The sequence below is a fragment of the Numida meleagris genome, chromosome 2 (genome assembly GCF_002078875.1).
Source record: "Numida meleagris isolate 19003 breed g44 Domestic line chromosome 2, NumMel1.0, whole genome shotgun sequence".
Lineage (NCBI taxonomy): Eukaryota > Metazoa > Chordata > Aves > Galliformes > Numididae > Numida > Numida meleagris.
The window spans coordinates 76,208,476-76,236,071 of record NC_034410.1 but is presented as its reverse complement, the minus strand read 5'-3'; the positions used below and the strand labels follow the sequence as shown (position 1 = coordinate 76,236,071).

At 38.7% G+C, this 27,596-nt stretch overlaps 1 protein-coding gene across 14 annotated transcripts in view; it reads right to left on the bottom strand.

Annotated features, from left to right (window-relative positions):
• CTNND2 (catenin delta 2) overlaps positions 1-27,596 on the bottom strand; it is a 629,078-nt gene that overhangs the window by 17,254 nt on the left and 584,228 nt on the right. For 12 of the 14 annotated variants that reach the window (XR_002434978.1, XM_021386174.1, XM_021386172.1 and 9 more), the window contains 3 exons: positions 21,471-21,681; positions 18,025-18,109; positions 12,316-12,441 (listed from right to left, as the gene is read on the bottom strand). Coding sequence is in view for 13 of the 14 variants with exons in the window: in XM_021386174.1 (XP_021241849.1) it covers positions 12,316-12,441; positions 18,025-18,109; positions 21,471-21,681 (422 nt within the window). In the remaining variant the exon portion in view is untranslated. The remainder of the gene's footprint in view (positions 1-12,315; positions 12,442-18,024; positions 18,110-21,470; positions 21,682-27,596) is intronic. The other 2 variants (XM_021386178.1, XM_021386179.1) reach the window with 1 other exon arrangement.

Below are 27,596 nucleotides of genomic sequence, written 5' to 3'. Positions count from 1 at the left end.
CAATAGACAGTGCCCATCTCTTTACCTGCTGAGGGCTATGTCTTGAACATTTGCTTCCATGGGAAATTCACATCACCACTCCACAGACTGCTGTTCTGCCTCCAGCTCATAGGGGTGACACCGCATCTTGTCACCAGTAATGATGCAATCCAGGAAACTGTCAACTTCACTGTTGTACAGCTTCAGTATGTCAAACTTGCATAAGGTGTTCTTTCTGTTCCTGTGTGTGCATTCATGGGACCCATCTGGCGCAAACTGTGTAATATTCCAACATTGCCACCATCATTTCCAATGTATTGAAGCTGATATGCAGCTCCATACAGAGTTCCATGGTCATAATCTGCTGATTTGCACTGATGAGCTGATCAAGACACTCTTCATTTTGTGCTGTGACAGCTGCGCATGGCTGTCCAGAACGTGGCTTGTTTTTCACGATGCTATCATCACTGCTGAAACGCATCACCCACCGCCTCATTGTGCTCACATCCTCTGACTGGTCTCCATATATGTTCAGCAAGCATCTATGATACCAGTGCGTGCCATTTTTTCAATTCAATTCCACACCTTTGCTTCAGACACACTTCCATGTCAGATGCCATTCTATCAGACTGCCCCTCTGCTGCCATCTGTCATATGGCAACAAAATGTAGTGAAATATTGGTGGGAAGGTTCAGTCTCTACTGCCATACCACCAATATCTGCCTCTGACATTGTGGGCCAACGTAATAAAATAGGAGGCATTACTTTCAGAGCAGTCCTTGTATAAACAAGCATGTTTCTCAGTCATAAGTTTAAAAGAAAAGAAAAGGAAGAGAAATGTAGGCCATGGCTTTTGTATTGTGGTTATTTTTTCTTTAAAATAGGTAGTAAGCATTTGTCCACTGCAGCCAGTCATTTTAATGACATCTCCCTGAACTGCATCTTATAGCAGTCACATAATAAAACATGAGGACGGAAAACTTAATTCATTAAAAAAAAAAAATATATATATATATATATAAATATAATAAATAAATGAATATAAAATTTTTTTTTGAAAAAGAAACAGTCTTTAATACTACTCTCTTAAGCTACAAATTTCTATACCTGATCTTCCATTTCCACATCTGAGGCCACATCTGCATAGGCCAGGTTCTCCAACCCCGAAGGAGGATCAATGAAAATACTAACAAAAACATCTGTAAAGTCCTACATACTTATTGTTGAATAGAACTGGAAATTATTAGAAACTTTTCAAACGTAGATTTTTAAAAACAGCTAATAGTTTAGTAGCTATAATGAATAGCTTGTGTCCAATAATCTTATCCAAGCACTAAAACTGTAAGAAAAATACTTTGTGTTATATTTACATCTCCCATTAACAATAACTTACATGACACTTTTATACTATAAGAATGAAGAAGCAAACTTGAGAAGCCCATGCCCTTATCCTGCTGTGGAAAAATGTTTCCCCTCTTCTTCATTTTCTGAGGTCTTAAGTTCTTGTAAGAAAGGTGACCTCAATAATTTGCTGTGTTATAGTTTTCTGATTACTGTTTCTTTTAAGCAGACTCCTCTGCTGATGCAGAAGATAGCAAGAGAATTTACTCTAGATCTGACTAAAGAAGAAGGAATAGACTTCTCTGTTCACCTGCAAAATAGGGAGTCATCAGCCACGCTTACACAGTGCAGCTCAGAAGTGCTTCCAGGTCCATGGATCTGGAAGCAGGCATGGCAATGCATAGTGTCCATTTGTGTTCTTGTTTCCATCAAAGAAGTCCCAGACATGTGTCATAGCAGAGGCACAGCACTCCCACGGCATCCTTTGATTGGGATGATCAAGAGACTGAGCCTGTGGAATGTGATGCAGCAGCCTGAGCTGCTTCAGTGAGTCTATGGGACTGTTTGCAAAGGGAAACATTAACAAGTTCAAGAAAAACTCTTAAAAGGAGAGTCAGCCCCTGTAGAAAGGTGGTGCACAAAGCCCCTGTTACAGTGTTCCATCTTTTAAAGATAATTCTTTTTTTTCAAATTATCCATTTGAATAATTATCCATTATTCATTCTTTCAGTGAGTGCTTAGTGACATTATGAAGTAAGAATTATTACAGTCATGAATACAGGCTTGGAATTTTTAGATCCTGTCCACGTAAGAAACTGGAGCTCTATGAATTGCCATAAACCAGTTAGAAAGTGACTGTAGGAAGCGTGAGTTTGCTCCACATTATGGGCAGGTCACAGATGACACATATTCCAAAACCTGAATACTTTTAAGTCATATGTCTTCGGCTCTTCTCTGCTGCAAGGAACAAGGTCCTTTCCTTGGAAAGGTAAACTGTTTGTAAGAAATTCATTAAAACTATCCCCATAAACAATTCCAAAAGCTATTAGTGTTAAATATTGAAACTAATTTTTAAGATCCTTAAGGGAGTATTTTCAATTTAATGCCGAGATAAATAGCACCTGACGTGATGGCTGCTTTCATTAGTTTGTTTCAGCTCTAGTGCTTGTAATGAAATTTAATTAAATTGATTTGGGTACTTAAAGGTACAGTATGTAAGTGTCCTGCAGAGAAGAAAACTAACTCAACAGCAGTGTGTGAGACCGCATTTCAGAAACCAATTTATCAGCTACAAACATGATCTAGGAGAAGAGGGGTAAGTCAAAAGGATATGACAAACTAAAGAGTAGTCCCGTCGCTGTATTTCTGTTACAAGAATGGATGGGTTCGTTAACTGGCAGTAATTAATTAATAAGTAGCAACTGCACACTACAAGAACAACCGAAGTACATAAATATCATTGCATGTACTTATCGCCTCTCCCAAGGTACCTTCTGTTGGGCTTTTTCCTAAATTTTGACTATCATTATAGTGCATCAGTATGTGCGTTTTCCCTCAATTACACTCCATTAAGTCAGATGTTAAAGGGTATGTGTCAGACCTTGATCAGCAAAGATGTATTTCTGATCACGTGCTTGTTTGAAATCTGCAGGGACTAGATCTGGGGTGGAGACTTAATCATTGCAGAATACAAGTATGATACTGTAGACTCACTGATCTACTTTAACTGGGCTTAAAGAGTGAACAGGTCCTTTGCCTCCCTGCTCAACTATAAGTCATTTTGAAAATACAGCTTTCTTCAAGCCCAAATGAAATAATTATTTAGACAGGGTGACTATGCTTACTGTGCCAAAATATAGTTTGGGTTTTCCGCATTATTTTTTCTGTGTTTAAAATGTAGGGAAAAGGAGAAAGCAGTTTTGTACTGTGTTTAAAACTTCCTTGTTGTGTTCAGTTTTCTTGTGTGTTCCAGTTTCCTTAACTCTGCCATAGCAGAATCCTTCACTTCCTAAGTTGGGCAATATCATAGACACTATTTATCTGGTTTGTTGTACAATAACACTATGAAGACTGAATGAAATTAAGCCAGGATTGGAAGTGGCAACATGCTGACACAGTGGGGAACCAGAGCTCCTGCCTGAAGAACCCATAGGCTGAAGAGGTGAGAGGGGAGTAGACAAAATGGCAGAGACAAGGGCCTCATGGTGCAGTCAGGGATGGGCATGGCCAGCCTGGATGACCTCGTGGCATCTGCTCTGAAAGATATCCCACATCAGCTCAGCTGCTAACTGCCACGCAGCAAAAATAAAAACAAGCCCTGTGCTCTGATGGATTATGCTGATCAGCTGATGACACTGACTTGAAAGTCATTGGTGGTTTAGAAAAACTGCTGTGGCTGCATGCACATGAATATCTGTCTATGCTGAAGAGTGATTTTTGTTCTGTCTCTTGCCTACTAACATCCTTGGCAGGAAGAAAGAGTATATCCTCAGAACCAGAAAAAAACACTCAGTGGAGAAGAAACAAAAATGATACAACCAATCTGATAATGAATCATCTGAAACCCAAGAAACTACAAAAGTGTCCCTCCTCCTGCTCAGTTTGCTGACTCCCCAGAATGTTATTCCTCGCATCAAGCCTGATCCTGTTCATGACCTGATTTAACAGACATTTTGCCAAATGATTTAAATCATACAGGATCAGACTTGTTTTGTCCTCCTACTTCCCTAACTGCAAGCCAGCATTTTCCTGGTTCCGGTATATTAGCTGCAATAATAACTGCTTATGGTAATAAGCTGCAGAAATGTAAAGTTTTTATAGGCAACCACTAGCAAGAACTGGTAAATAGACCCACCCACAAGTGGATGATATAGCAAAAGACAGAATGCCTCTAAGAAAGTACATAACATAGGATGTACTTGATTTGAAACTCAGCCAGAAATTGCAGGAGCTGCTGGTGTTGTCTCTTTCACAATCTCAGGCCCTGCTGTCAGGTTAAATGAAACTTTCTGACTGGTGTGCACCTGTATGACACTGTCTACAGTAAAAGACAAATCTGATGTGAACTAAGTCAAGGCTCATCAGACTTACATGGGTCTGGGCAATCCTTCACTGGAATGTGTTGTCACGACATTAATAAGATGTAACAGAAATTAGAACTGGATTAAATTATCTACATACCTTGACATATGAAAGTTATGTATGTGACTTGATGGCAGTGAGAAATCTGAAATTATAGGAAGGCTGGGGTGATCCACACATGTGTCTAACTGAGCTCTTGAATGAGGATTTTTGACATAACATAGTTTAAATGCTTAACAAGCATCACATTTATCACTAGGATGTACAACCTGGAATCACATTATTTTGCTCCAGTACAGGGGGGAAGAAAGAATGTTTCCCAAAGTTTCTCCTCACTAGGCTGTTCTATCAGTACAGCTGCCAAGACAGCAAATCTGACTTCTCTCCATCTGCCTGCCCCACTGCAGCGGATCCATATCCATGAACACACATGAATATTCAGCTCCCTAGCAGGGCTGCTTTGCATGTGGCAGTGAAGTGGTTGGCAAAGAAATGTCAGCTGCTGAAGGACAGGAGAGATGGCTGTTCTCTAAAAAGGCCCCTGTCTTTGTACTAAAAATGTGTTTACTTTGAAAAACATTTCAACTGAATTAAAAACTTCAACAGTGCTGGAAACACTCATCAAACAAAACAACTAGTTCTAGATAAAACATCTATATTTAAAAAAAAAAAGATGTTCATATTATTTTGTGCTTTAGATTTACAATGCCAAATCCAAGTATCGGTAAACAGCTCCTGAAAAGATCATCATGTCCAGATCTGCTTGTCTGTTTTCAGAGAAAACTCTAAAGGAGCAGGGAATTCCTGGGCACTGATCTGCTTTATGATGTACTCTGAATTAATCTACTTTCCTGATTTTTTTTTCTTTGAATGCCGTCAGCTAAGTTACAAACACTTCTAAATAGGATATTGACATTTATGCTCCTAGGGTTTTGTCTTTTACTTCCAAGGTGGGAACTCAGGATACATTGATGGGATTGTGCCTGAAAGATCCTGGCATTGTCCTGGCTTGTTGAGTGCTGATGGGTTAAATACTTTGAATTGATTCTGCATTAAGTCTGCAGGTAGAAATCTGGCCTAATTTCACCGAATTCAAAAGACGTAGGAATGCTGACTCTAATTCTCCTATTTCCACTCCTCTCCCAAACAGTTACAAGCCAGGACCTCAAAATCAACAGATAACAGGAAATGAAGATTTGGAGATTTTACTATTCAGGTTTATAGTTTTGTTTCCACAGCTTATGAAAGCCAGAAAGTTACTTAAAGCAGAGAAAATCCGCAAGTTCAGGTGATTTGAAAATATTATCATCATTCAGATAAAGTGCAGAAGATGCTCACAATACAGCACTTGCACTTTGTGGTTGTAGGAAGGTGGAAGTGGTTAAATGCCGGCTGCTTTCCATGTCTTCTGATGATAATGCTATGTATTCACAGATTACAGGTTACACTGAGGGCACCTACAGCAGTGTGAGCTTGGGATGAAGGCTGCTCAGTTCTCCCTTGCCCTGGTGTAATTGAAGTGTGAGGACAGGAACCTTACTGAGAGCATTTTGGGAACAGTGCAATCCCTTGAGCAAAGGCAAAAAGCAAGGGTGATGCTCCAAGAACAGAAGGCACAGTTGCGTGGCCAGTTCTCCTGGCAGCTCTCAGCCCTCTCCCTTGGTGTCTCCCCGCTGTGGGACTCTCACATCAGGTCTGCACGACTGCCCTTGGGCCAGGCACCTGGTCAGGACCCTTTCTTACCATGTGTAGGAGGCTTGATCTTGGGGTTCCTCTCCTTTTTGCTCTGAATTTAAATGTATAAACGCATTTTACTTATAACTGTCTGCATCACAGACACAGCAAAACTTCAATTTCTTATGAAGCCGAAAGAAGAACATCTATTCAGGGCAGCGTGGGGCTAAAAAAGGGCTCCCAGTCAGACAGTCATTTACAATAGCAGAACTGCCTGGCACTGAATGAGGATTATTAAGGTTTCTGCGGGGCATTTTTGAAGTGCCATTTTCAGAATCAGCAGTCGGGCTCATTCTTTGCTACACGACACACACACCCCCCGGCCCACAACTCGGCGGCCCTGAGAGCCAAGACATTACTCTCAAATCTTCAGCCTTCAACACTAACCTCATCTCTCATATTTTTTTCTGCCTGGTTCATACTTGTCATCTCAATGCCTGAGGTACTATAGTCTTCTGAGAGCACTCCTCATTTTTCTTTTTCAAAATACCTCAGATGGCCTTGCTTGGCCAGGTTTTCTTCAAACGCTTTTACTTTGTAGCATGATTAGCTTCTTATCAAGAATCTCCTACTGCAATTTTAGATCTCATCCCTAGATTTTAGTGATGGGCAAACACACAATAAGGGAGAGATATGTTAATTACTTGCCAAATTTATCCAAGTGAAAAGCAGCCAGATAACTCTCCCTGGTTGTTTTATACAGTGCAACCCTGGGAGGTTTCAGGAAATCACTGAGGCATCACTGTGCCTATCCATAATTAATTATTGATTTCCTGTTGGGTGTGTTGGGAAGATGACAATACCTAATCTGATAAATAAAATAGCTGTAAGAGAAGGGAACTGTACGTGAGGCAAAGCATGAAGGACAAGACTTCAGATGCAGCAGAGTTCATTATTCATTTTACTGAGGTTATGTGCAGCCAAATAATAAACCTTTCAAAACACCGCAATAAAAAGAAATAAATTCATTTTTCAAAGTATCACTTTGCCTCTCATACAGAAATGAAATTATTTGAATCTATCTTACAGGAAATGATGGGAGTATCTGCCCCTTCAGCTATGACTTCTGTTCTCTTCCCATTTCCCCTGAATAAAGTATGTAAATTACAATTTAAATGATAAAAATCTCAAAGAACTATTTTTGCTTCCATCTTGTAAGTGCAGAAAAAACTTATGTCTCAGAAAGCATTTACAATAATTTTTGACTTGTATTGTCATTTTTATCCCTGTAATGCAATTTAATCTCTCTTAACATGTCCGTGCCCTAGAAACGCAATCTCTGGCTCTTGCTAGGGTCAAAATTTCAGGGACAATTACTATTTTATATGCAGGGATAATTTCTTAAGCCTACTGTCTTTACAAAGACTAGAAACCAATCAACACCCCTTACCCTTACTTATGTACCAAATCATAAGTCAAACAAACACAGATCTTCTGCTGTATCTGCTAAACCATGATAAAATCATTACCAGAACCAAACTTGCACAGTTGTTTCTGATGAAAATGGTAGGCTTATGGACAATGGTTGTGGCCAAATACCAGCAGGACTTTGTGCCTCCTGAAGAGCAGCACTGAAGCTGAATACTGGGGGTCGCTTCATTCAAATGTGCGACTGTCTGACAAATAAGGGATCAGTATCCCTTCAGAAAAATCCCTAGACAATGCCCTGCTGTCTCTGATTTCCACTCAGAAGTTCTTGCAAAATACACTTAAATTAGAAAGTTAGAGATCTGAGTGATCGTTACTAAGCTGCATGAGTTTTAGGGGCGTTCGTCTTTGAACACGTAGTTAATCAACATGCACAGATATTAAGAAAGAGAAATGCATATTCTTTTTTTACAGAAATACCACTAAGAGTTTTTGGTTCAGTAAATGAGAGTTTAGTATTGTTAACCCAAAAAGCAATACACTATTGCACCAAAAACCTATACCTCTTACTCTGGAGGAACCACAGCTTTCTCTGTAAGTACTCTGTAAAACTAAAAGTAATAAAACCAATTAAGAAACTGTCAATGACACTTTTCATTTCTCCTTCTTACAGGAAGAAGCTACAGCTCTTCTATCAAGATGAACTATATCACTATATAAATGAACTAAAACAACTTGGAACAAAAAGTGTACTACGAGAGACTTTTCAAAATACAGGGATTCTTTCTCAGAGTCTGGAATGGCAGACATACTTAGGCCACATTGGTAATTTGTTAGCAGTTTTAGGAAGATGAGATGAAACAAATGAAGGGGACTTCCCAGCAATTCTGTCACTGCCTATTTTTAGGTCAGGTAGATGGTCAAGGAACTGAGAACTTGCTATTGACATACCAGCTTAATATTTCAACAAAATCTGACTAAATTTGCATGCACTAGCCATATTAAAAAACCACTTTTATTTCCTTGTAGGACCCTGAAGAACTAGGATTATGATAGCTGCACTAGGATTATGTTGCTGCACTTGTGTGCACTTATGTGCAAGCAACACATAGGAGAACCAGCAAAATATGACCAATGTCATGCATCACACCATCGCAGACTATTTACCTATGAAAAGAAAATATGCTTTGAGAACCATAATAATAAATGTCATTACATTTCCATTCCTTCTGTTATGTTTGCATATTCCATTATCAGGAAAAGTTCTGCTGATTCGATTCTTTTGCAAAACTACAGACAGGTATTGGTTCAGGTTTGCTAGGAGAAACTGAATCTACTGCCCACAATCTTTACTACACATGCACTTTTATCTTTGTCTCAACCTAGATATACAAAAACTGAGCATACAAATTAATTAAGGATGATATTTACCAATGAATGGTAGAAACGTTCATTGAATGAATTTTTGAGATTGATGTGAATAAAAATGGTTTGCCCTACCATATATAATTACAAGACAATTTCTTGTAGATAAAGGCCTTTGGGATTTTTTCCTGTATTGAACATCTGAGTTAAGCTAAGCTTTATTTACCAGTAACTGATGCTATTTATACATATATATATTTACAAATTTTAGTACATTATTTAAGAGGAGTAGCTATGTTCCCAGGTCAAAGAGACATGCCGATAATTTTCTTGGGTATATACTGTGTATTCAAGAAATAAAATGTAGGCTTATTCTGAAGGGCGGTGCTTTGAGGGGAAAATTTCTGTAGATGTGACCTTCCACTTCCGTATACCCCTTCAGACTCTCTACCCTAAGGATATTTCAGAAACTTCAGTAAGATATAATTCCCTTCAGAAGGAAGGCTACAAGTTAAAGATACTGACTCCTGGGCTGCATTTTAAATTTTCTTTATTTCAGAGAAGTTCAAAAGGTGGAATACTTTAAAGACAGACTTAATGCAACTCTGAGGTTGAATTTCTGTCTTCTAAATCTACACTTAGTCACCTAAAAATGGAATGAGGTTTTCAACTGAAACACAAAAGCTTACTACCAATGCTGAAGATGCTGTGGCATCATGTACGTGTATTAGTCATCTTAGAGAAGAATGATCAGCATCTCTTGAGACAAGCAGGTTTTGGATAAGAATGGTGTCAGCTTCCACAAAACTGTAACTGATAATTTAGAAGAATCATTTCTGAGTTTGCTTGCTGAAATACTTCTCATTACAGAGCTGAATGTTAAAGGAAAGCTCCATCACGCCTTTTAGGCCCTCAAGGGAAAAGCTACAGTCAATTATAGCTGCAAGTATTTTCTAAGCTCAAACAGTGAAGGTTTATTCCTTTAGAAAATCCCAATCTCTCTTTGTACAGACATCATGCTTAAAGGCAGCAGCATCTCCTAGGTCTATGCTGTGTTGTGAGTTCATTTCACATACACACATATGCATGTACATATACAGATATATGCACATACAGATATTTACCAGCACAGATGCAGGTATGTCATCACACAAGTATAAATGTATTTTCAAGGAGTATGCAATGATTAGTTTGGCTTTAATTGATCTCAGTCGTAACATTTGATTTTTCTGGATACTATTCAGTGAGAGAGCATCCACCAAAATCGCATAGGGACATGCAAGGTCTGGCTTCAGCTATGCAGGATAGTTTTAATGAAAGTACTATCATCAGTATTGAATCTTCAATTCTGTGTAGACTCTATCTTATAGTTAACATTTAAAACACAGCAGAAAACACTAAAATTTTCATAAATGCCTAAATAACTGAAACAACTGAAACAACTGAAACAATTGAATAACTGATTTTCCTTGTATAGCTAAGCTCCATTTATCTGCAAGATTTCCTCTTTAGACTCAATGACTTTGCTTGCAATATCTACATTTCAATTGTATAGACAAACAGTATATTACTTAAGCAGGAAACTGGCAACAAAAAACCACAAGTGTTAAAAATTACTTGACAGTTCTGAATGATTCTTAGAAAATCAATCCCTGGGAAGGCATATGCCATCAAAAGAGGAGGTAAGTGAAACAGTAAGTTTATACTATGCAGTGATGGAGTCTTGTGCTAACTGTGCTGAAAAAATCATACAAAGTTAAGAAAAACAAAATTCCAGACTAACACATCATTCCTCATTGATGTGTCTTTTGTCTCTAAGAAAGGTTAAGAAAAGATTAACAGATAATTCTCTGGCCTGCAGCTACTACTTATTATTGTCTGTGGAATATAAAATATGTCTTCACTTTAATTAAAAAATACTTCATATTTGCGTAAGTGTTGGGAAAAGTAAACCTACCTTACATGAACGTTAGAAACTAATATATGGCATCAAGTGTAGAATTATTAATAATACAAAACACAAAAATCAGTAATACCAATTTTTCTCTGGTACTGAAACCAATGACAATTTCACGATTGAGTATTTAACTGGACTGTCATGTGAAAAAAGTCCCATTTAAAATGCTCATTTAAAAGTGAGTAAGGTCCTTTTAGGTACGAAAGACTGATAAAGAAAAACCAGAAAGTATGTATTTGACTATAATTTCTTTTGCTATACTGTTTTTAGAATCTATATCTTGCAGTAGTACTCAGATGATGCTTTGAAAAGGCTTCAATAGGTTAAGCCCACACAAAATTTCCAAATTTCCTTAATTTAATATCAGTTTAGGAATTTGCTTAATTCCTGTTGAACAAAATAAGGGAATGTCACACATCATGATGAAATCCTTCACAATTCAAAAAATCATATTCCTGTTACACAGAGATTAAAAGGATTTACCCTAACCTTGAAAGATATTTATGTCTGAGGTATTAAAATGAGATCTCCTCTGACGTTTTCCTCTTCCAGGCAAATTTAATATAGAAAAAGCAAACTGAAAGAAATAGCTTAACTGCTGTGTCCTGTGTTACCAGTAAGAACATGTAAAATTCTATTTTCTCCACATATTTTATCATAAATAATACATATATGTGAAGGTTTCCACATGGATTTATTTGAATGTCACACATATACAGAAGATATTATTTTGTTCTTGCAGTAATGCCACACAGTCACACTTTATCATTAAAAACATATTGGAAGAAGAAGAAAAGACTATACTTGGTTAAGGAATTTTAGTACCTAAATTAAATAGTGCCTTTAATAAATAATACCCTGTTGTGCTAATTCTCATTAATTGAACTTAAGGTTGAAGGAAATCTCCCTTGCTCTTTATTAACAAAGATTTTGGAAATAGTCATATTAAGAATTTCATTGACTACCTGACACACTGATTTTCCTGTAGATGTCTAGTTCCCCTAGGATCCTCTTACTGAAATACCAAGCTATTGCTTTTCTCCTCAAGATGCCACAGGACCACAAAAGAAAGCAATGTGCTTAATAAATTTAATCTGCTATTGCAACACAGTGGTTATCAATATCTGCCTTTCTGTTTGAAAGGTTCTGACAATCAAAAAAATGAGTTACAGAAATGATAGGAAGATTGAAAGGGATCTGAACGGACCTCACTTGCCTCTCTCTGGTATATGCTGTCCTGAAAGAGCAAAGATCTGCGTATCTTACTCAGGCTGCTGAAATGAATGGGACTGCTCCTTAAGTGAAGTGAGCAGCTTTCAATCTAGAAACTACAGAGTTTAGTAAAATAAAATGTATAATTTTATAATATATTATCTATCAAGGTTTTCCTACTTTTGATTCAAACATCTTCTGTAGAACTCTTTTGGGTACAAATCTCAGTATGCATTAAACATAACAATTCAACACTGGTCAGCTGACAGCCAGAATACCTGGGTTGGGGAATAGATTCTGGTTTCTTGGCTCTGGGAGAGAGTATGCTGAGCTTGCCATGACCCAGAGTGGTGGGTTGGTGAAAATCCTCTGTCCTCAGCCACACTGAAGCTTGGGGCCGCCCACTGCCATAAATCAATCAATCAGTCAATCATTTATTAATCAGGTATTGCATTTTCAAAATTAATATAAAAATGGGCTCTAGACAATGCCTTCTCTGTAAAGATAATCCAGTTTTATATTATAGTGTGTGGAGGGGCTATCTTACATTAATCCACCCTTTCTCTGAAAGAGTGACATATATATCTAGAAAAGACCTCCACCGTTATACAGAAATACATTTAGTCTCACTGAAAGATCAGTACATTATCAATTTGAGCACATGTATAGTCCTTCAAGTTAAGCCACTTTTTTGACAAACTTTAATGTTCTGGATTTGGAATTTAGATCTTGATATAGGGTTTAAGTTCTGCACAGACCTTTTCACCAGATAAATTTAACCTAAAAACAGCATCTTTTGAGAGGATGTCTGACTGGTGATAATGTTACCTGAAGAAAATCCAAAAGATGTGTTCCAAGTCTACATGTTAACGTGATACAATTAATACTTTTAAAAGGTGAATAGGTATATTTTACTGAAGAAAGACTTTAGATTTTTAAAACACCTTGACTAGAGCTTTGAAGTTTATTGCTGGCAATTTTCATGGAACATTTAGCGATAACGGACCTTCTCATAGATTCACCAGTTTATTATTCTGAAAGTCACATGAAAAGAATGTCTTCTAGATCCAGACCCACTTAACAGCTTGTAAGGCTTCAGGCAATTTTAAATACCTTTTCCAGCCAAAGAACATTCAAAGCCATCTTCAGAGTGACTACTCTAACTTCATTAAATGCCTTTCACAATACTCTTCCTAATGTAAATGGCATGGTACACACTGATGGACAATCACCTGTATCAGCCTCCCTAGTTTGAAGTAATTGGTTTTGTTTTTTTCACATAGTAGTTGAATAGCAACAAATATTTCTATTATTCCATGCAGAACAGAAACCTATGATACTAAACAGAAAACAAAAATAATTTCTACAAATTCTCTGTGATCTCTATTTATATCCTGGAAGACAGAGTAACTGTAAACAGAATAAGATAATGTAAACAGACATTTTTTTTGCAGTCTAAGTGGTTAGGCAAAGCAAAACAATTAACAGAAAACATATTTTTCCTGACATTTCCTTCAGCTCTTTCATATTACATGCATTTAATGCTAACTGTAGCTTGTTTTAGGCTAATAAATTTTCTTTCATGTTAAGATCATTTAGTTTCCCTTTTTGCACAACCCTTTTGCTCAAATTTCCTCATGTAATTTAACAAGTGTTTGAGAACAGTTGGTTATTTCTTGAATATTGAGATAGATAGATAGTCTACCATCTGCAGCTAATGGAAAACTGCTCTCCTGCAGTCACATTCACATCTGTTTTTTTCCCAGGTGCCTTCACATCCTCAGCCAGCTATCACACTACAGTCTGGTGCGGGGTCCAGTGTTCCTCTCTTGGAAATAGGTGCCTTTGGAAGAATCACTGCAGTAGTTTCTTCAGTTTTGCTTGGGTGCCTAAACCATGAACAGGACAAGATCTCTCTCTGGAGTCTGTAAGTTGCACTTAGTCCTCTCACTGATAGTACAGGTTGCACAAATAGTTCGAGAAGGAGGGTGGACCACAAATCCCAAGCACAAGGCTTGGCAAATCATTAAGTGACTTACCATACCAGTCCCCACCTCTGGATGAACTTTCTGTCACTGCAGCTTAAGTTCTGCCAATTATGAAGTGATTCTGTAATGTTGAGCAAACTTGGAAGAGTGCATGAGGTTTTCATGCTTTTATTGATGTAGTCATATAATTGGGCTAAATCTATTGACTTCTACTGTATTAGCAGTGAACAAGTATTGCCTTCCCCTCCTATTACTACAAAGGATAATACTTCCATTCTTTCTACTTCTCCTTATTTACTCTACTGTAAACACGTAGCTATAAAACATACCGTAATTCAAATTGTTTGGTTACACTATTTCCCAAACAGTAAAGTAAGTGCTGTTGATTTTCATTAAATATTATGTGATACTTGTAATTTGCCTGTATTACAATACAAAGCTGTGTCTCTACATGCCACCAGTTCTTTGAAAGTAATTGCCCAGATACTTCAATACACAGGGAGAAATTGCAAATGATTATGCAATGGGATTTACCTGCCCTTCAAAAAAGCTGTGAAAGTGCAAGATACTGTAAAGTGCTGATCGTACTGTCAGCTGTATGGTCACTCAATTTTACTAGCATAAATATCTTAATTGGACAAAGATTCTATTGGCCAATTATATTGCATAACTAGCTGACTATTATAATAATGCAAACATTTGCATCTTTCCAATTATAAAAACATTATTTTTCCAACAGTCCTGAAATACAGGCATCCAGCACAACAATCGGCCTGTTATAGGCAAGTTTAATAAATATTATGATTTTGTTAGGGTTAGTGCATGTCTTTTTTTTGAAAAGAGGAGAATCTTAAGTAAACTATCCAAACACTCAGAGTACAAGAAACGGCACTGATATGATGCTTGGCAGCATATATAATAACATATGAATATATAAGTATGGATATAGGTCACTCCGAAAGTAATGCCTCCTATTTATTTCCATGTAAACTACAACTGATACAAAGAGCACAATAACACTATTCGGAAGAGCAAATTCTCTGCTACAAAATGCTATTTTCCAACACAGCCAGCACCATTAGCTATGCATTTTCAACAGTGATGAACAAGAGCATGGATGCCAGGCTTGTAAAAATCTGCACCAGTGGAGGCGACCCGCTGTTTCACAGCTGTTATAACGGTGTTGTTGCTAAGAAAATGTTGCCCATCCAGTCCATCTTTCATTGGTCCAAACAGATGGAAGTCAGTAGGTGCCAAATCTGGACTATACAGTGACTGTGATAGGACAGCCCAGCCAAGACTGGCAATGTGCTCCATGTTTTTCACACCAGTATGGGGCCTGGTGTTACTGTGTTGCAACAGAAAAGCTGTCTTCTTCTCTGGCCTGACTGTGGAATTTGGACCCTTCAGCTTAGCCAGAACTGTGACGTAACAGTCAGAGTTGGTGGTTTTGTGTGGGTCCCAGGAAATCCAGAAGAATCACCCCTTTCCCATTGCAAAAGAGAGTGCACATCACTTTGCCTCCTGAGGGCTATGTCTTGAACATTTTCTTCCATGGGGAATTCACACGTTGCTACTCCACACAATGCCATAGTGGTGACATTATGTCTTGTCACTATGAATGATGTGATCTGGGAAACTGTCACCTTCAGCCTTGTGTTGGTTCAATAGGTTGTGCCAAACTTGCATACAGTGCTCTTTCTGTGAGCAGTCTGGGGATCTGTGATATTCCAACGATGCCACCATCATTTCCAATGCACTGAAGCTGATATTCAGCTCCACACAGAGTTTCCTGGTCACAATCTGTGGATTTGCACTGATGAGCTGATAAAGACGCTCTTCATTTTGTGCTGCAACAGCCGTGCATGGTCACCCAGAACATGGCTTGTCTTTCACATTGCTGTCACCACTGCTGAAATGCATCACCAACCCCTCATTGTGCTCACATCCACTGATTGGTGTCCATCAACGTTCAGCAAGCGTTGATGAATGTCAGTGGGTACAATTTTTTCTGCATGGAGAAATTCAATGACACACCTTTGCTTCATATGCACTTCCATGTCAGATGCCATTCTGTCAGACTGCCCCCCTGCTGCCATCTGTCACACAGCAACAAAATGGAATGGGATATTGGTGGGAAGGTTCAACCTCTACTGCCATACCACCACCATCTGCCTCTGACATTGTGGGCCAACATACTTAAATAGGAGGCATTACTTTCAGAGCAGCCCTTGTAGCAGAGACTGAACTTCATTTCAAGATTTAGTGAAGCGTGTAGGAATTAGCCAATACTGTGATTTTTAAACTTCTTCCTGAGAATGTAGACAATCAGACTCTCTGCAAAGAATATCCAGGAAGCTACCTCCATGTATAGCCTGCTCTATCTTCCATACCACAAGCATGCATTTGTGGCCTCAGAAAATGTTCTTCTAAGCATGCAAGGTGCTTAGTATCCAAGCATGCCTAGTATTTAACTACATTACTGGGCACATTCACATTGGCAGCCAACAGAATGTCCTTTAGGCAGCAATATATTCAAAAGCCACACAGCATATAGATTACCTTGTGCATGGAGCAACCTCAGGAACTGCTTATCCATCACAGCATATATATAAAGCTAGAAGGCTGAAAATGAGCTAGTCATGGTATGAACCTCGAACAGATTATGGTGCAATAACGTTTAGCCTCTACAGTGCAGCCACCCACATGCGCAGAAGTCAGGCTATGCAGACCTCAAGCCTGCTTCTGCCTTGCCTCAAGATAGTCTACATTAGCTCCTATTTACTTCTAATTCTTAATGGGACAATTGAGTATCAGACACTACTCAGAATGCCTTTACATATTGTACCCCTAGGATTCCAAAGGGTGATTGAAACTAATGGAAGTGAACAGTGGGAGAAACTCAGTAATTGTCTTCCTTGCTCCTCAGACAGACACAAGGCAGAGCTGAGGCATGCAGAACAGCATTTCAAGTGGATGATCAGCTTCAGCCAGTCTGAGATTTGGTCCACAAATTCCACATAACTAAGTTCATTCCTTGTGCAAAACACACACAGCATGGACTACATCACTGTGAACTTTCCCTCTCTTACAGACCAGCCTTAACCAGGACCTGAACTTTTCTGCTAGATGAAGTCTTAGCTCTCTTTGCTGAGACCACAAATGGCAACTAGATCAGCTGTGAAATTCCACATAGTAAGCAGACCCTTGAGAACTAAGCCTGCAGACTGATAATTACACAAGCAGTGTAGTTATGGTATATAACTATGGTGTAATTCAGTTTGGAAATATTCCATAATAAATACTTCGATACGTTGTCATTTACTAAGGGGACACTTATTTTTAAAAACTATAGGAAATTTTTTTCACAGGATCAAATTACCAGCATTGCAATTCATTTTTAAGAGATTAGCAGGCCTGTGGGAATCATATGATGCTCTCTGTAGACTGTCTAAAAACCAAGTATTTGATGCTACTGTCTGCCAGCTGACTGGAAGTGAAGCTATCAACTTTCAGCTTCACAAGATACTGGACCCTATGGGCCACTCCTTCAGATACATTTGTTGGCAATCTCATGAGGAAATTTGGGAGCTGAAGGGCTGGAAATCTGGTAACCTCCTCAGGACAGTGTGAGGAGGCATAAGAAAGAAAGAAACAGTAGGAGAGCTTGCATAAGTTTGTTCTGTGTACAGAGGACTTCACTCTGCAGGGCTGCCAGATCTAGCACTTTCTGTATGAATTCTTCAGAAAAATCAAATTCAGGACCCCTTTTCACCACCATGCTGCTGCTTCTTTCTTTAATTTTCAAGTGAAGTATTCCTATAGTACAGTAGAAACGGGAAAAGAAAACCAAACCTACGGCTCCAAGTCTCAGAAATTTCAAACTCTAGGTGAATTTTCAGCTCTTATAAAAGTTTTGGTCTACAAGGTCTCTCAGCACCCAAGTTCTGGTAACCACATAAAAGATGACAAATCTGGAAAAAAAATCTCAAGCCTTACCTTCTTGTAGAGACTTCTCAGGTCTCTGTACTGCCACATACTATTGAGGACCTGAGATGCTGCTTTCACCACTTTTGGCGAATGCCTGTTACACACATATATTGAAAAGAAAGAGAGAGAAAAATAAGTGAGAAAGAGAGTGTTAGGTGCTAGACTCCATTCATCCAAATTTTCAAGTGCATTACTATTAACTTAAACCCACAACTGAAGTTGTGTTATCACTGTACAGTAAGATCATCTCAGAGAGCAATGTTTTTATAAGCAAGCACAATAAAAGTTATGAACTAACTATTCAGTGAGGAGAAAAATGTGTATTTCTCACCATACTGAGAACAAGGATTCATGCTGAGAGCACTCTAAAAGGAATGGGAGAGGTAGCAATGGGAACATTGTTGAAGAACTGACTGGAATTATGTACATCTAAGAGGATGTCCTGGCTAAAACTTTTGGCATCAAGAACAACGATTTAGAGCCAGAGTTTCTTTCTCTATAAATGGCCATACTGCAAATCATGAGAGAGTGCATTAAGCACCTCTTTGCAGTGGCCAGGAGGAACGCTCTAGGTGAGTGGTGAGCACTGTGCTTCAAACTGCAGCACAGTCCAGATGCAGAAATACAACTGATTATAAAAAGTCACGGTGAATTTCGTCAGGAATCCCAACTAGGATTTGCATCTTACACACAACATACTGTTAACGATGGCTATTTATTATTACTAATGATGGCTGCTATTAATGGTATGTTAAAAATCACACATAACTTCACATGAACTTTCTCTTCAAGCAGATTTTGAAAGAGGCTCTAAACTACTGTTTCAGTCAGTTAGTTGTATATACCTCTCGGGATATGTAATGTTAAAAAACAAAACAAAACACACAAAAAAATCCACCTAAAACAACAGAGGAACCCTAAGAGTATTTAGCTCAACTAAGTATAGTTGAAAAGAAAGGGACTGGGATGACAACCCAACCCATTCAGGGAGCATACACTATATACTTAAGCTCCCATACTGCACCAGTACTTTGTATAAGGCAGCAGAGTACTAGAAAACCTTGCAAAGGCTTAAGTCTGAAGTGAGGAATGATGAGGTTTGGGGCAGTCATTGAGGAGATTAATGTTTTACTCAGAAAAGGCAAAGGACTACAAAACCAAAGTGAAAACCAGAAAACCAGCAGCATATGTTACTGGGTTTGGGCAGCAAGTCTTCTTAGCAGTTCTGTGGTGTGCTGTGACCTCTGAGAATGGCCACTGGTAGGCTGAGAGTAAAGCTGGTATAATGATGTTCATTGCATAACTGAGTCTATTTACTTATGCAGTATTTTCCTAGCGATTTAGCTGGTGTGTTTTTTCCCCATTTCTCATAAAGAGTACAGTAATAGGTGGTAACTGGTGAATAAACAGGAATTTGATAAACAATATAAAGAATAATTGCTTTTATTATACCCCCAAGCTGTACTGTCTAGTGAGGCATTGGTAGCATGGAATAACCATGGAAGAACCATAAATGCATCAACAATACAATGTAAGTACTGAGGAGAAATGGGAGCAAAGTAGAGACCGGGGTGCGGCCCATATGACCTTGTGAATGCCAGTCCTCCCTTGCTGTCTCATGCTCGGGGCATGTGACAACCCTGGGCACATTCCAAAGGCTAGTGGAGCCAGTCTGGGGCGCCTTGCACTGACATCTTTGTATTTTATGCTTGCACCAAGATGCATGGGCAGGCCAGTATCCTGCACTTGCAGAAACAGATGCTTCATCCCAGAAAAAACAAATTTACTGAAGTTTTTTACTGTGTGAGAATGCAAGAACTTCCTATCAGTCCAACAACTAGCAATTCTGATTTTTAAACAGTGAGTTACCTGCAAGAAAGCAAACGAAAGCAATGGTGAACAATACTAACATTTCTTTAAGTTGAAAAAACTTTCACTTAAGATGAGAATTATTATCACTGTGAGTTGACAGGTTTTCTTGTTCTATAATGTGTATCCTGTAACAGTAGCAACACCTGACTACAGCTCAAAGTACTTTGGATGAGGACAAATATCACGATTTTTGAAGGCATTCTGTAATTATTCAACAGTACCTGGGCTAAATAGTTTTTGTCAACATAGGTATGCCTTTCAAAGTGATGGGAAATACTTAGGGAACTAAACCTTTAGATCCTCCTAAGACTGCATGTGATACTTAAAAAATTCCAGACTCAACAGGTATTAATGGTCTCTACCAGATAATGAATAGGTAGACAAATGCATTATTTTGAGGAGAGACACACTCAACTTACGAGAAATGGATATGAACCTGTTAGCAATCTGTACACTTGATCTAGCAAAAATACATTAAGAAATCAAATAGATTTAATAGTAATAAATAATACAAACATAGATGAATTAGCAGAGCATGGGAGCTCCCACATTTGTTACGCTACTACTTTTTACCCTTTACAGTCAGTGTGTGAGAATGTTTCAATAATGACTTTGGTATGAAACGAAAGACTGACAATAGAGGAAAAGAAATGTGATTAAATTATATTGGCAGTGCTCCGATCACATAGGCGAGCATAAGTTCTCATACCAAATGTAAGGTGCATAAATCTTTCCTTCAGGTTGTGGCCTGGCTTTGTGGGGGCTCTATTAGAGCTCTGATGCTGCAGTAGGCTGTGTGATGACAGCTTCCAGCAGGTGCACTGATGGAAGTTTTGTACACTATAGTGAATGTTTTTTGTTTTCAAACTGCCATAGTCCCATTGCACTATAGTTCTGTGGGCTGACAAATATGAGAATCAGGCTGAGTTAGGCAAAAGAATAAAGAGTGAACTCCTCCTGAAAAGCGCACACGTAGCATAATGAACAAGATGAAACCGTGGCTGCTCTGAAAATGTCACAGCTGTGAGCAGGATTTTTTTTGGATGTTTTAGTGCCTCACCAAGTAGCCTGCAGGTATCCTAACGCTCTCTCAGAAGCAAGGTGTTCACAATATCCACGGATCCATTTTTCTTCTACAGTCCACCTTACAAGCAGGCTGGTGGTTGGGAAAAGGGTGAGTGCAGTGAAGAGGGACAGTGACTACACAACCAGGGCAGGAGGAGCAGTAAGAGAACTATAGCAATGTCCCTTCCTTTCATGGGATCCCTGTACAGTGCAGTCCAACAACTCCGGTCCCTACTGTTTACTGGGATCTTCTGGAAGTGCTTTGAGATAGAAGTTACTGGAGATAATTACTCTTCCTTACAGTGCTCATGCCTGTTGATGGTACCTCAAAAACAGGCTACAGCAGAGGCTTTTGCTATTGTCATCGTTTCTTGCCACCTTTCACACTGGGCACATGATTTGTGATGAAACCAAAGTATTCAACTCACGATTGCACAGAGGAGGCAAACACATTAAGAACTAGTTAGAACTACTGGAGATGTTAAAAAAAAAGGTGCAAGAGGATTTGCAAAACATACTTGTCTCCTTTACTCTTAGATATGCCAACCAGTTTCTCAATGCCGCCTGCGTCTCGTAAGGCCTTGGCATTCTCCATGTTTTTAGTGATGACTTCATGCAGCGTGCAGCAAATGGCAGTAACGGTGTCATCAGACATGGCCTTGCTTGCTGAGCTGTTGCTGTTGTTAGCGCCTGGCAGTCGGTGGACCAGATCCCTCATGGCATATTTGCCTTTGTTGGAAGAAAACGAAGGGAGAATTCAGAAGATACAGTAAAAAAGGGTGACGGAGAAGAAGTACAGGGAAAACATGCCAGACTGTATTAGCACCATTTTCATCATTGCATGTAATCTCATTGGCTACTGATCCTATTTTGGTGCAAGCCACATTTATACAACTGCATGGTCAAGCATTTCACACATGAAGGCCTCTGCTAATATTTCCGTATTACATGAGTTGGAGACTTCAGATATGGGCTACATCATGTCCTTATGAGAATGAAACAATGATAATAAAGGCTCAGTATATGTATAAAGACAACCTGAACATCATCGCTTACAGAGCTCATCTTCCACTGCACGACTCATAACTCATGGAATTACAAATAAATGTGCATAAATGTTGTTAAAATGTTGTTAAAAACACTACAATAAATAAAAAGCCAAGGAAACTTGTTTTTGAGAAGAAGCCTTCTCTGAAGGACCAGTTTCACTGCATAAGGTTAATTCCATACTACGTACAGCAACTTATACTGTGTTTACCGCTGTTCCTGTGACTTTACTAATTATGCAGTGCTACACTGCACTGACCAAAGTGCAGAGATGACGCTGCGGTTTTCCACACATCCTTAGATGTATGCATGGTACTGACAAGAAAGGAAGTCTTTCTGACGTATATTCCTGACATTCTGTAAGGAGCTGTTTCACATAGCCCTAACTTCCAGGACTTAAAATCTAAAATGAAAGGAGCAACGTATTTTTATGATTGTCATGTTGAACTGAAGACACAAAAAAGAAATATTGCTGATTATTGTAATGTTTTTCATGTTTAAACAAACAAATATTGTTTTCTCAAAATTGCTCCTCAAAGTCACATAGTGTTTGTAAAAATGACACATGAGCAGTTTTGGAGAATTTATATATATGTATGACTATGGAGCAAGGTTGGCACTGGCTGCAGAACCTTCCAGCACAGATATGTGAGGTGCAGCGTGCAGTTCTACAGTGTTACTGATAAGGGAAAATGGCAGCTTTATCTTTCATTGTGTTGGAAGACAAGAACAGAGAGGACGAGGGCCTGATGAGGTGGTCGTTGAGGTCAGTGAAACAACTCTGAGTCATCTTCAGTGCAGCTGTGCTAGGAATTTGCATACAGCAATCATCATGAGAGCACATCATTCAGAATGAAAAGGACAGGAAAAGTGGGAAAAATAAACGTAATTAGTAATTGAATCTACATCATGTTTTATGAACGAAATTATCAGGTATGATTATTGTATATAATATGATAATTTAATCAGTTTTTTTTGGTAACTTTAAAAAGTTCTGACAAATTAGCGTATACGAGTAGCTATTGAAGATCTTAATTCTGAAGTCGTAAGTTCCATTGTGTACGTCCATATATGAAAGCAAAGGTAAGGGGAAACTCATATCGTTTACCATCAAATACTATATTATTTTCATTTTTTCACAATTTTGCCTGCTCTGGTAGAAATACAGACAGTCATTTGGAACAGAATGCTTACTGTAGAGATGCAAGCTTTGTACTGTAATGTTAAACTTAGAGGCTATTGAGTTGATTCTGTGGTAACGTGAGATCTTAGAAACTACCCAGTTTATATCATGCAGAAGTACTACTGATTATAAAACCATAATGTTACCAACACAACGTGTACAGCAGGATTTGAATCTTAGCACTGTGCCATTCAGATACAAATCCCATCTTCAAACATTTTTATTTCTTTGCACTTAGTTTTAATGAGTCTTTTGCATTATTAGCTTTTCAGAAATACCACGTTAACATCAGATGTAATACAGGTGTTAACATCACTTTCTCTTTCAACAATGGCTTGCCTGAGGAAACTCCAATACTTTTTTTGCCCCATGAACATATGAAACACTGTTCAAGAACAAACAGAAACACTATTTACATCTGCACCTGTTTGCTGCATGTAGCATGAACACATTAATAGCTGCTTATCACTTTTGCTGATTACATCAGTCCGCAGCACATACCAAATCTAGCTTGTATATATAAAAAAAACAAAAACAAAAAACCCACCCCCAAACCATCCAAACAAACCAAAAGCATGTTTCTTTGTAGCTGTTACTCTGCTGAACACAGCGTCTTGTGTACTGGCCAGAGGTAAGCACAAGTAGATCAGCTGGACCAGTGAGACCCTCTGCTCTGTACACATATGTAGAACAGATCAATCCCCCTTTCTCCTATAGTACCCCACTTCATGTGAAGTGCAACAAAGCATTGCACAGTCTCGGTCCTCTGTCAGAACCGCATGATACTTCCATTAGCAGCCACTGGTTATATCCCTTAGCATAAGGTATAAGAAAACCTGGATGGCTGCCCCAAGGAACAACAGCTCTAATATTTCTGCCATGCACACATGTAACTTGGCTCGAGGAGATCAAATCAATATTAGGTACTTCAAACCAGCAGACCGGGCCTTCTCTCACTGATACGTAACCATGAGACAGTACAGCATCCCTTATTCTTGGTGGCTGCAGTGTTTTCATCTCCAACAGAGCTGCTCACATGTCCAGGTAAAGCAGCCTGCTGCATAAGCAGAAATCCCTGCTCAAAATGTTGTTCCATACAATCGCCAGAAAACAGGGACAAAACAGCTATAAGATGAGGGAGGTGGCTGGCTGTAAGGTAGATCTAAGATACTGTTTACACAACATTAAGATCTATTGAGAAGTGTAACTGTTAACATATTTTGTGTGATTTTAGTATTTTGAACACTTTGTTATTTCTTTGAAAATGTGCATGATGAAAAAGAATGCCTTAGCGATAAAAGTGTAATTAATTTAATTCAAAACTTCTGAACCTAGATTGAAAAAGCAGTAACTTCGCTTTAATTCAGTTACATCATGTAAGATAAAAGTTAAGCTCTTTCCTATATAATGTAGAAAACATTGCGCAGTAACTTGTTGCATTACCAGTATGTTTTCTAAAACTATACCTCTAGTTAATTACTAATTACTGTACTACATCCACAAAAAAATTTTAGTTATCATTTAGCTTCTCTTATTTCAGTTATGTTTCTGCTCCTTCACAAGAGGCATGTGGCAGAAAAGAGTCATGGCTTTTAGCACTACCTGTTCAAGAAGCCCTGTGCTACTTTAGAGTGGAGGTTGAGCGCAGCCAATGAAAGCAAAGCTACAGCTGTACCAGCCAAACACAGCTGAAAACAACTAAAAGCCTTGCGTTTTGCGTTACTGCATGTTACATCTCCAAGCTGTTTGGATTCAGAATTCTTTTTTTTTGACACTATCTGAAATCTGACTTAAATGTGTAATGGACAGTAGCCCTGTAACATCAGCAAAGTTCTGCATAGCTCTACCAGTAGAAGGGCTGGGATTTTCAGCTTGCAGCTCAAGAAAATTCTCTGAGCTGAGAACTCATGGGGATCCTGGGAAGAGAGGAGGAGGTGTGTGAGAGTGGTAGTAAAAATAAATGACATGGTTAATTTTTGTCAGGGTTCATACAGAACTGCTTTGATCTACAAATGAACTGATTTTTTATTTGAGCAACATTACACATCATAAGACTCAAAACTGATTTGATACTGTTAAAGATGATTTACATAATATGATTAAACACAACCACCAGCTTGACAAGGGGAAAAAAGAACCGAGCACATACTTGTTCTATTTGACTTGTAAAGGAAGGAAGATACTAAATATTCATAATATGGGGGCATTGTCACAGGAAAGGAATTGTCTCATATGTGTTTGGAACAGTATTTATATGACCCTACAAACCTTCAAGTTATTTTCCTAAGGTAAAACTTTCATCACTGTTCTATATGGAGAGCAGGATTCCTCTAGCTGCATGCACTGAGATATAAGATGATAATGTTTGCCTACTAAACGCACCAGCAATACAAATTTAACATCTTTTCTTTGCCTGATAAGGTCTCATTAGCGCCTTTGTACATATTTCTACTCCTTAATTCAGTAAATTTTCTGCTCTTCATAGGGTCAAACTGATAGCTGTCCTAAGAAAGATTTTGTTTCCACAGCAAATCAGTAGAGCTAACTATTCTTCTGGTAGATTTAACAAGAGCAAGATTATTGCAGAAAAGGTTCCACTTCTGGAAGCATTCCCCTAATGCTGCCTTGAGATAAATTCACTGTTGATGTAACCCCAAGGACTTCATTTCCATTTTCACTCATCTCTGAAAAATGACTTTGACACATTGGCACAGTTTTGATACAGTTGTGGCATGGTTCCTGGTTTGAAAGAACAAGAGTAGGAAAATTAATACATTGGAAACATGAGAAACCTGAAACAGATTAATTCAAACTAAGATCCCTGTCCTATAGGTAAAGCCTGCTCTAATATAAGTAATACATCATGATTTTTGCCCCTTCAAAGTTACTCACAAATTCACATCTTGTAGCTAGATAATAAAAATTAGCAAAAATAACACCACATTATATTGGAATGCTACAGATACCCTATCCCACAACCACTGGGACTGGTATGTTACAATACATGTAAATTTTGTGCTCTTGGTTCTAATGTGTGCTCTATTTAAACTTCCAGATACACATGCTTTTGTGCATTTGCATCATCTATGTCTGTTTTTAAGACCATTCAGCCTCAGTATTTCACAGCCTTTATGGAAAGATTATTGTGAGACCTTTTATTATTACTTTCAACTAATATTTAATACATGTGCCCAAACTGTCTATTTAATTCATATGGAACAAAATTTGATAATATGTCCGTGTATTCCACTGACAGTCTAATAAACTGGAGCGTATCCATCACATGACAGTAGTGGCAGCAATACCTCTACTGTACTTGAGAAATAGTTGATTTGTGTACAGAGCTTCTCTTGTCAGAGACTGCTGTTTTAAGGCATAGTTGCTAGTCACATCCACCATTGGTGTAGTGCCTAAAAGTGCCCTGGATTCAAGTGTCATGGTTCCTTTCAGAGGAACGCCATCCCTGTCCTGAACACTGAAAATCTGGACCATAGTGAGGTGCACGAGGGAGGTGTTGCAAACCAAGCCGGGACAGAAAGCCCACAAAGAATGGTTATGCTCAGTACAAAATGTAGCGAACTCTGGACTCAGACTGCCTAGACAGGGAAAAGGATTCCACAGGCATCAGAGCATTAATGAACAACATGTGATTTAAGAGGGCAAAGGTTTGTCAGTTTTCATTGGCAGATTTTCTCCTGCCTGTGACACATTTAGGGAAAAAACAACCAACACTTCTAATGGCAAACTAGGTTAAGAGGTAAAGAAGTGCTGGCAGAGTGGGCCCTAGGGCCAAAAGCATATAGTTCTTTTGTGGGACAGAAGAGGAAGCAAATCCCAGAAGAGGAAGGGTAATGGCAGAGCCGTGGGGCCAGCAGCAAAGGAAGCAGACCAAAGGAGATAAAATTATATTTCTGAAAGCAACAAAGACTGCAGTACTGAGGCTGAGAGAGATTTGTATGCATAAGTATATGGCTGCTGCTCAGACTGGGGAGCATTAGGATAGGTGTGGGTAGTTCAAGAACAAAAAATAATTCACCTGACATGGCAATAATGGCTTTTAAAGGAGGACCCGTGTTTCAGAAGATAGAGACCAGCGCAAAATGAAATAAATGCCATTAGCCGCTCCAAAATGACTGAATGATGTGACCGATTGCAGCAGCATGGCTTTCTGCAGCAACCATTAACCTATAACTTTGCTATCCGCCCCTCTCCATAACATCCAGACTCTAGCATCACTGTCTACAGTATACACTGCATGGGAAAGAACCACCCAACAGAATAGTCTGCATATAGCAGCTCTCTTCCCCTTCTCTGGCGACTTCTGGTTTGACACAACTAAGGTTTTGAGAGAGATTTATGCAACTCAAAGGCAGTATCAATTGACCAACCTACATGGCCTGACCAGTACTAGGTG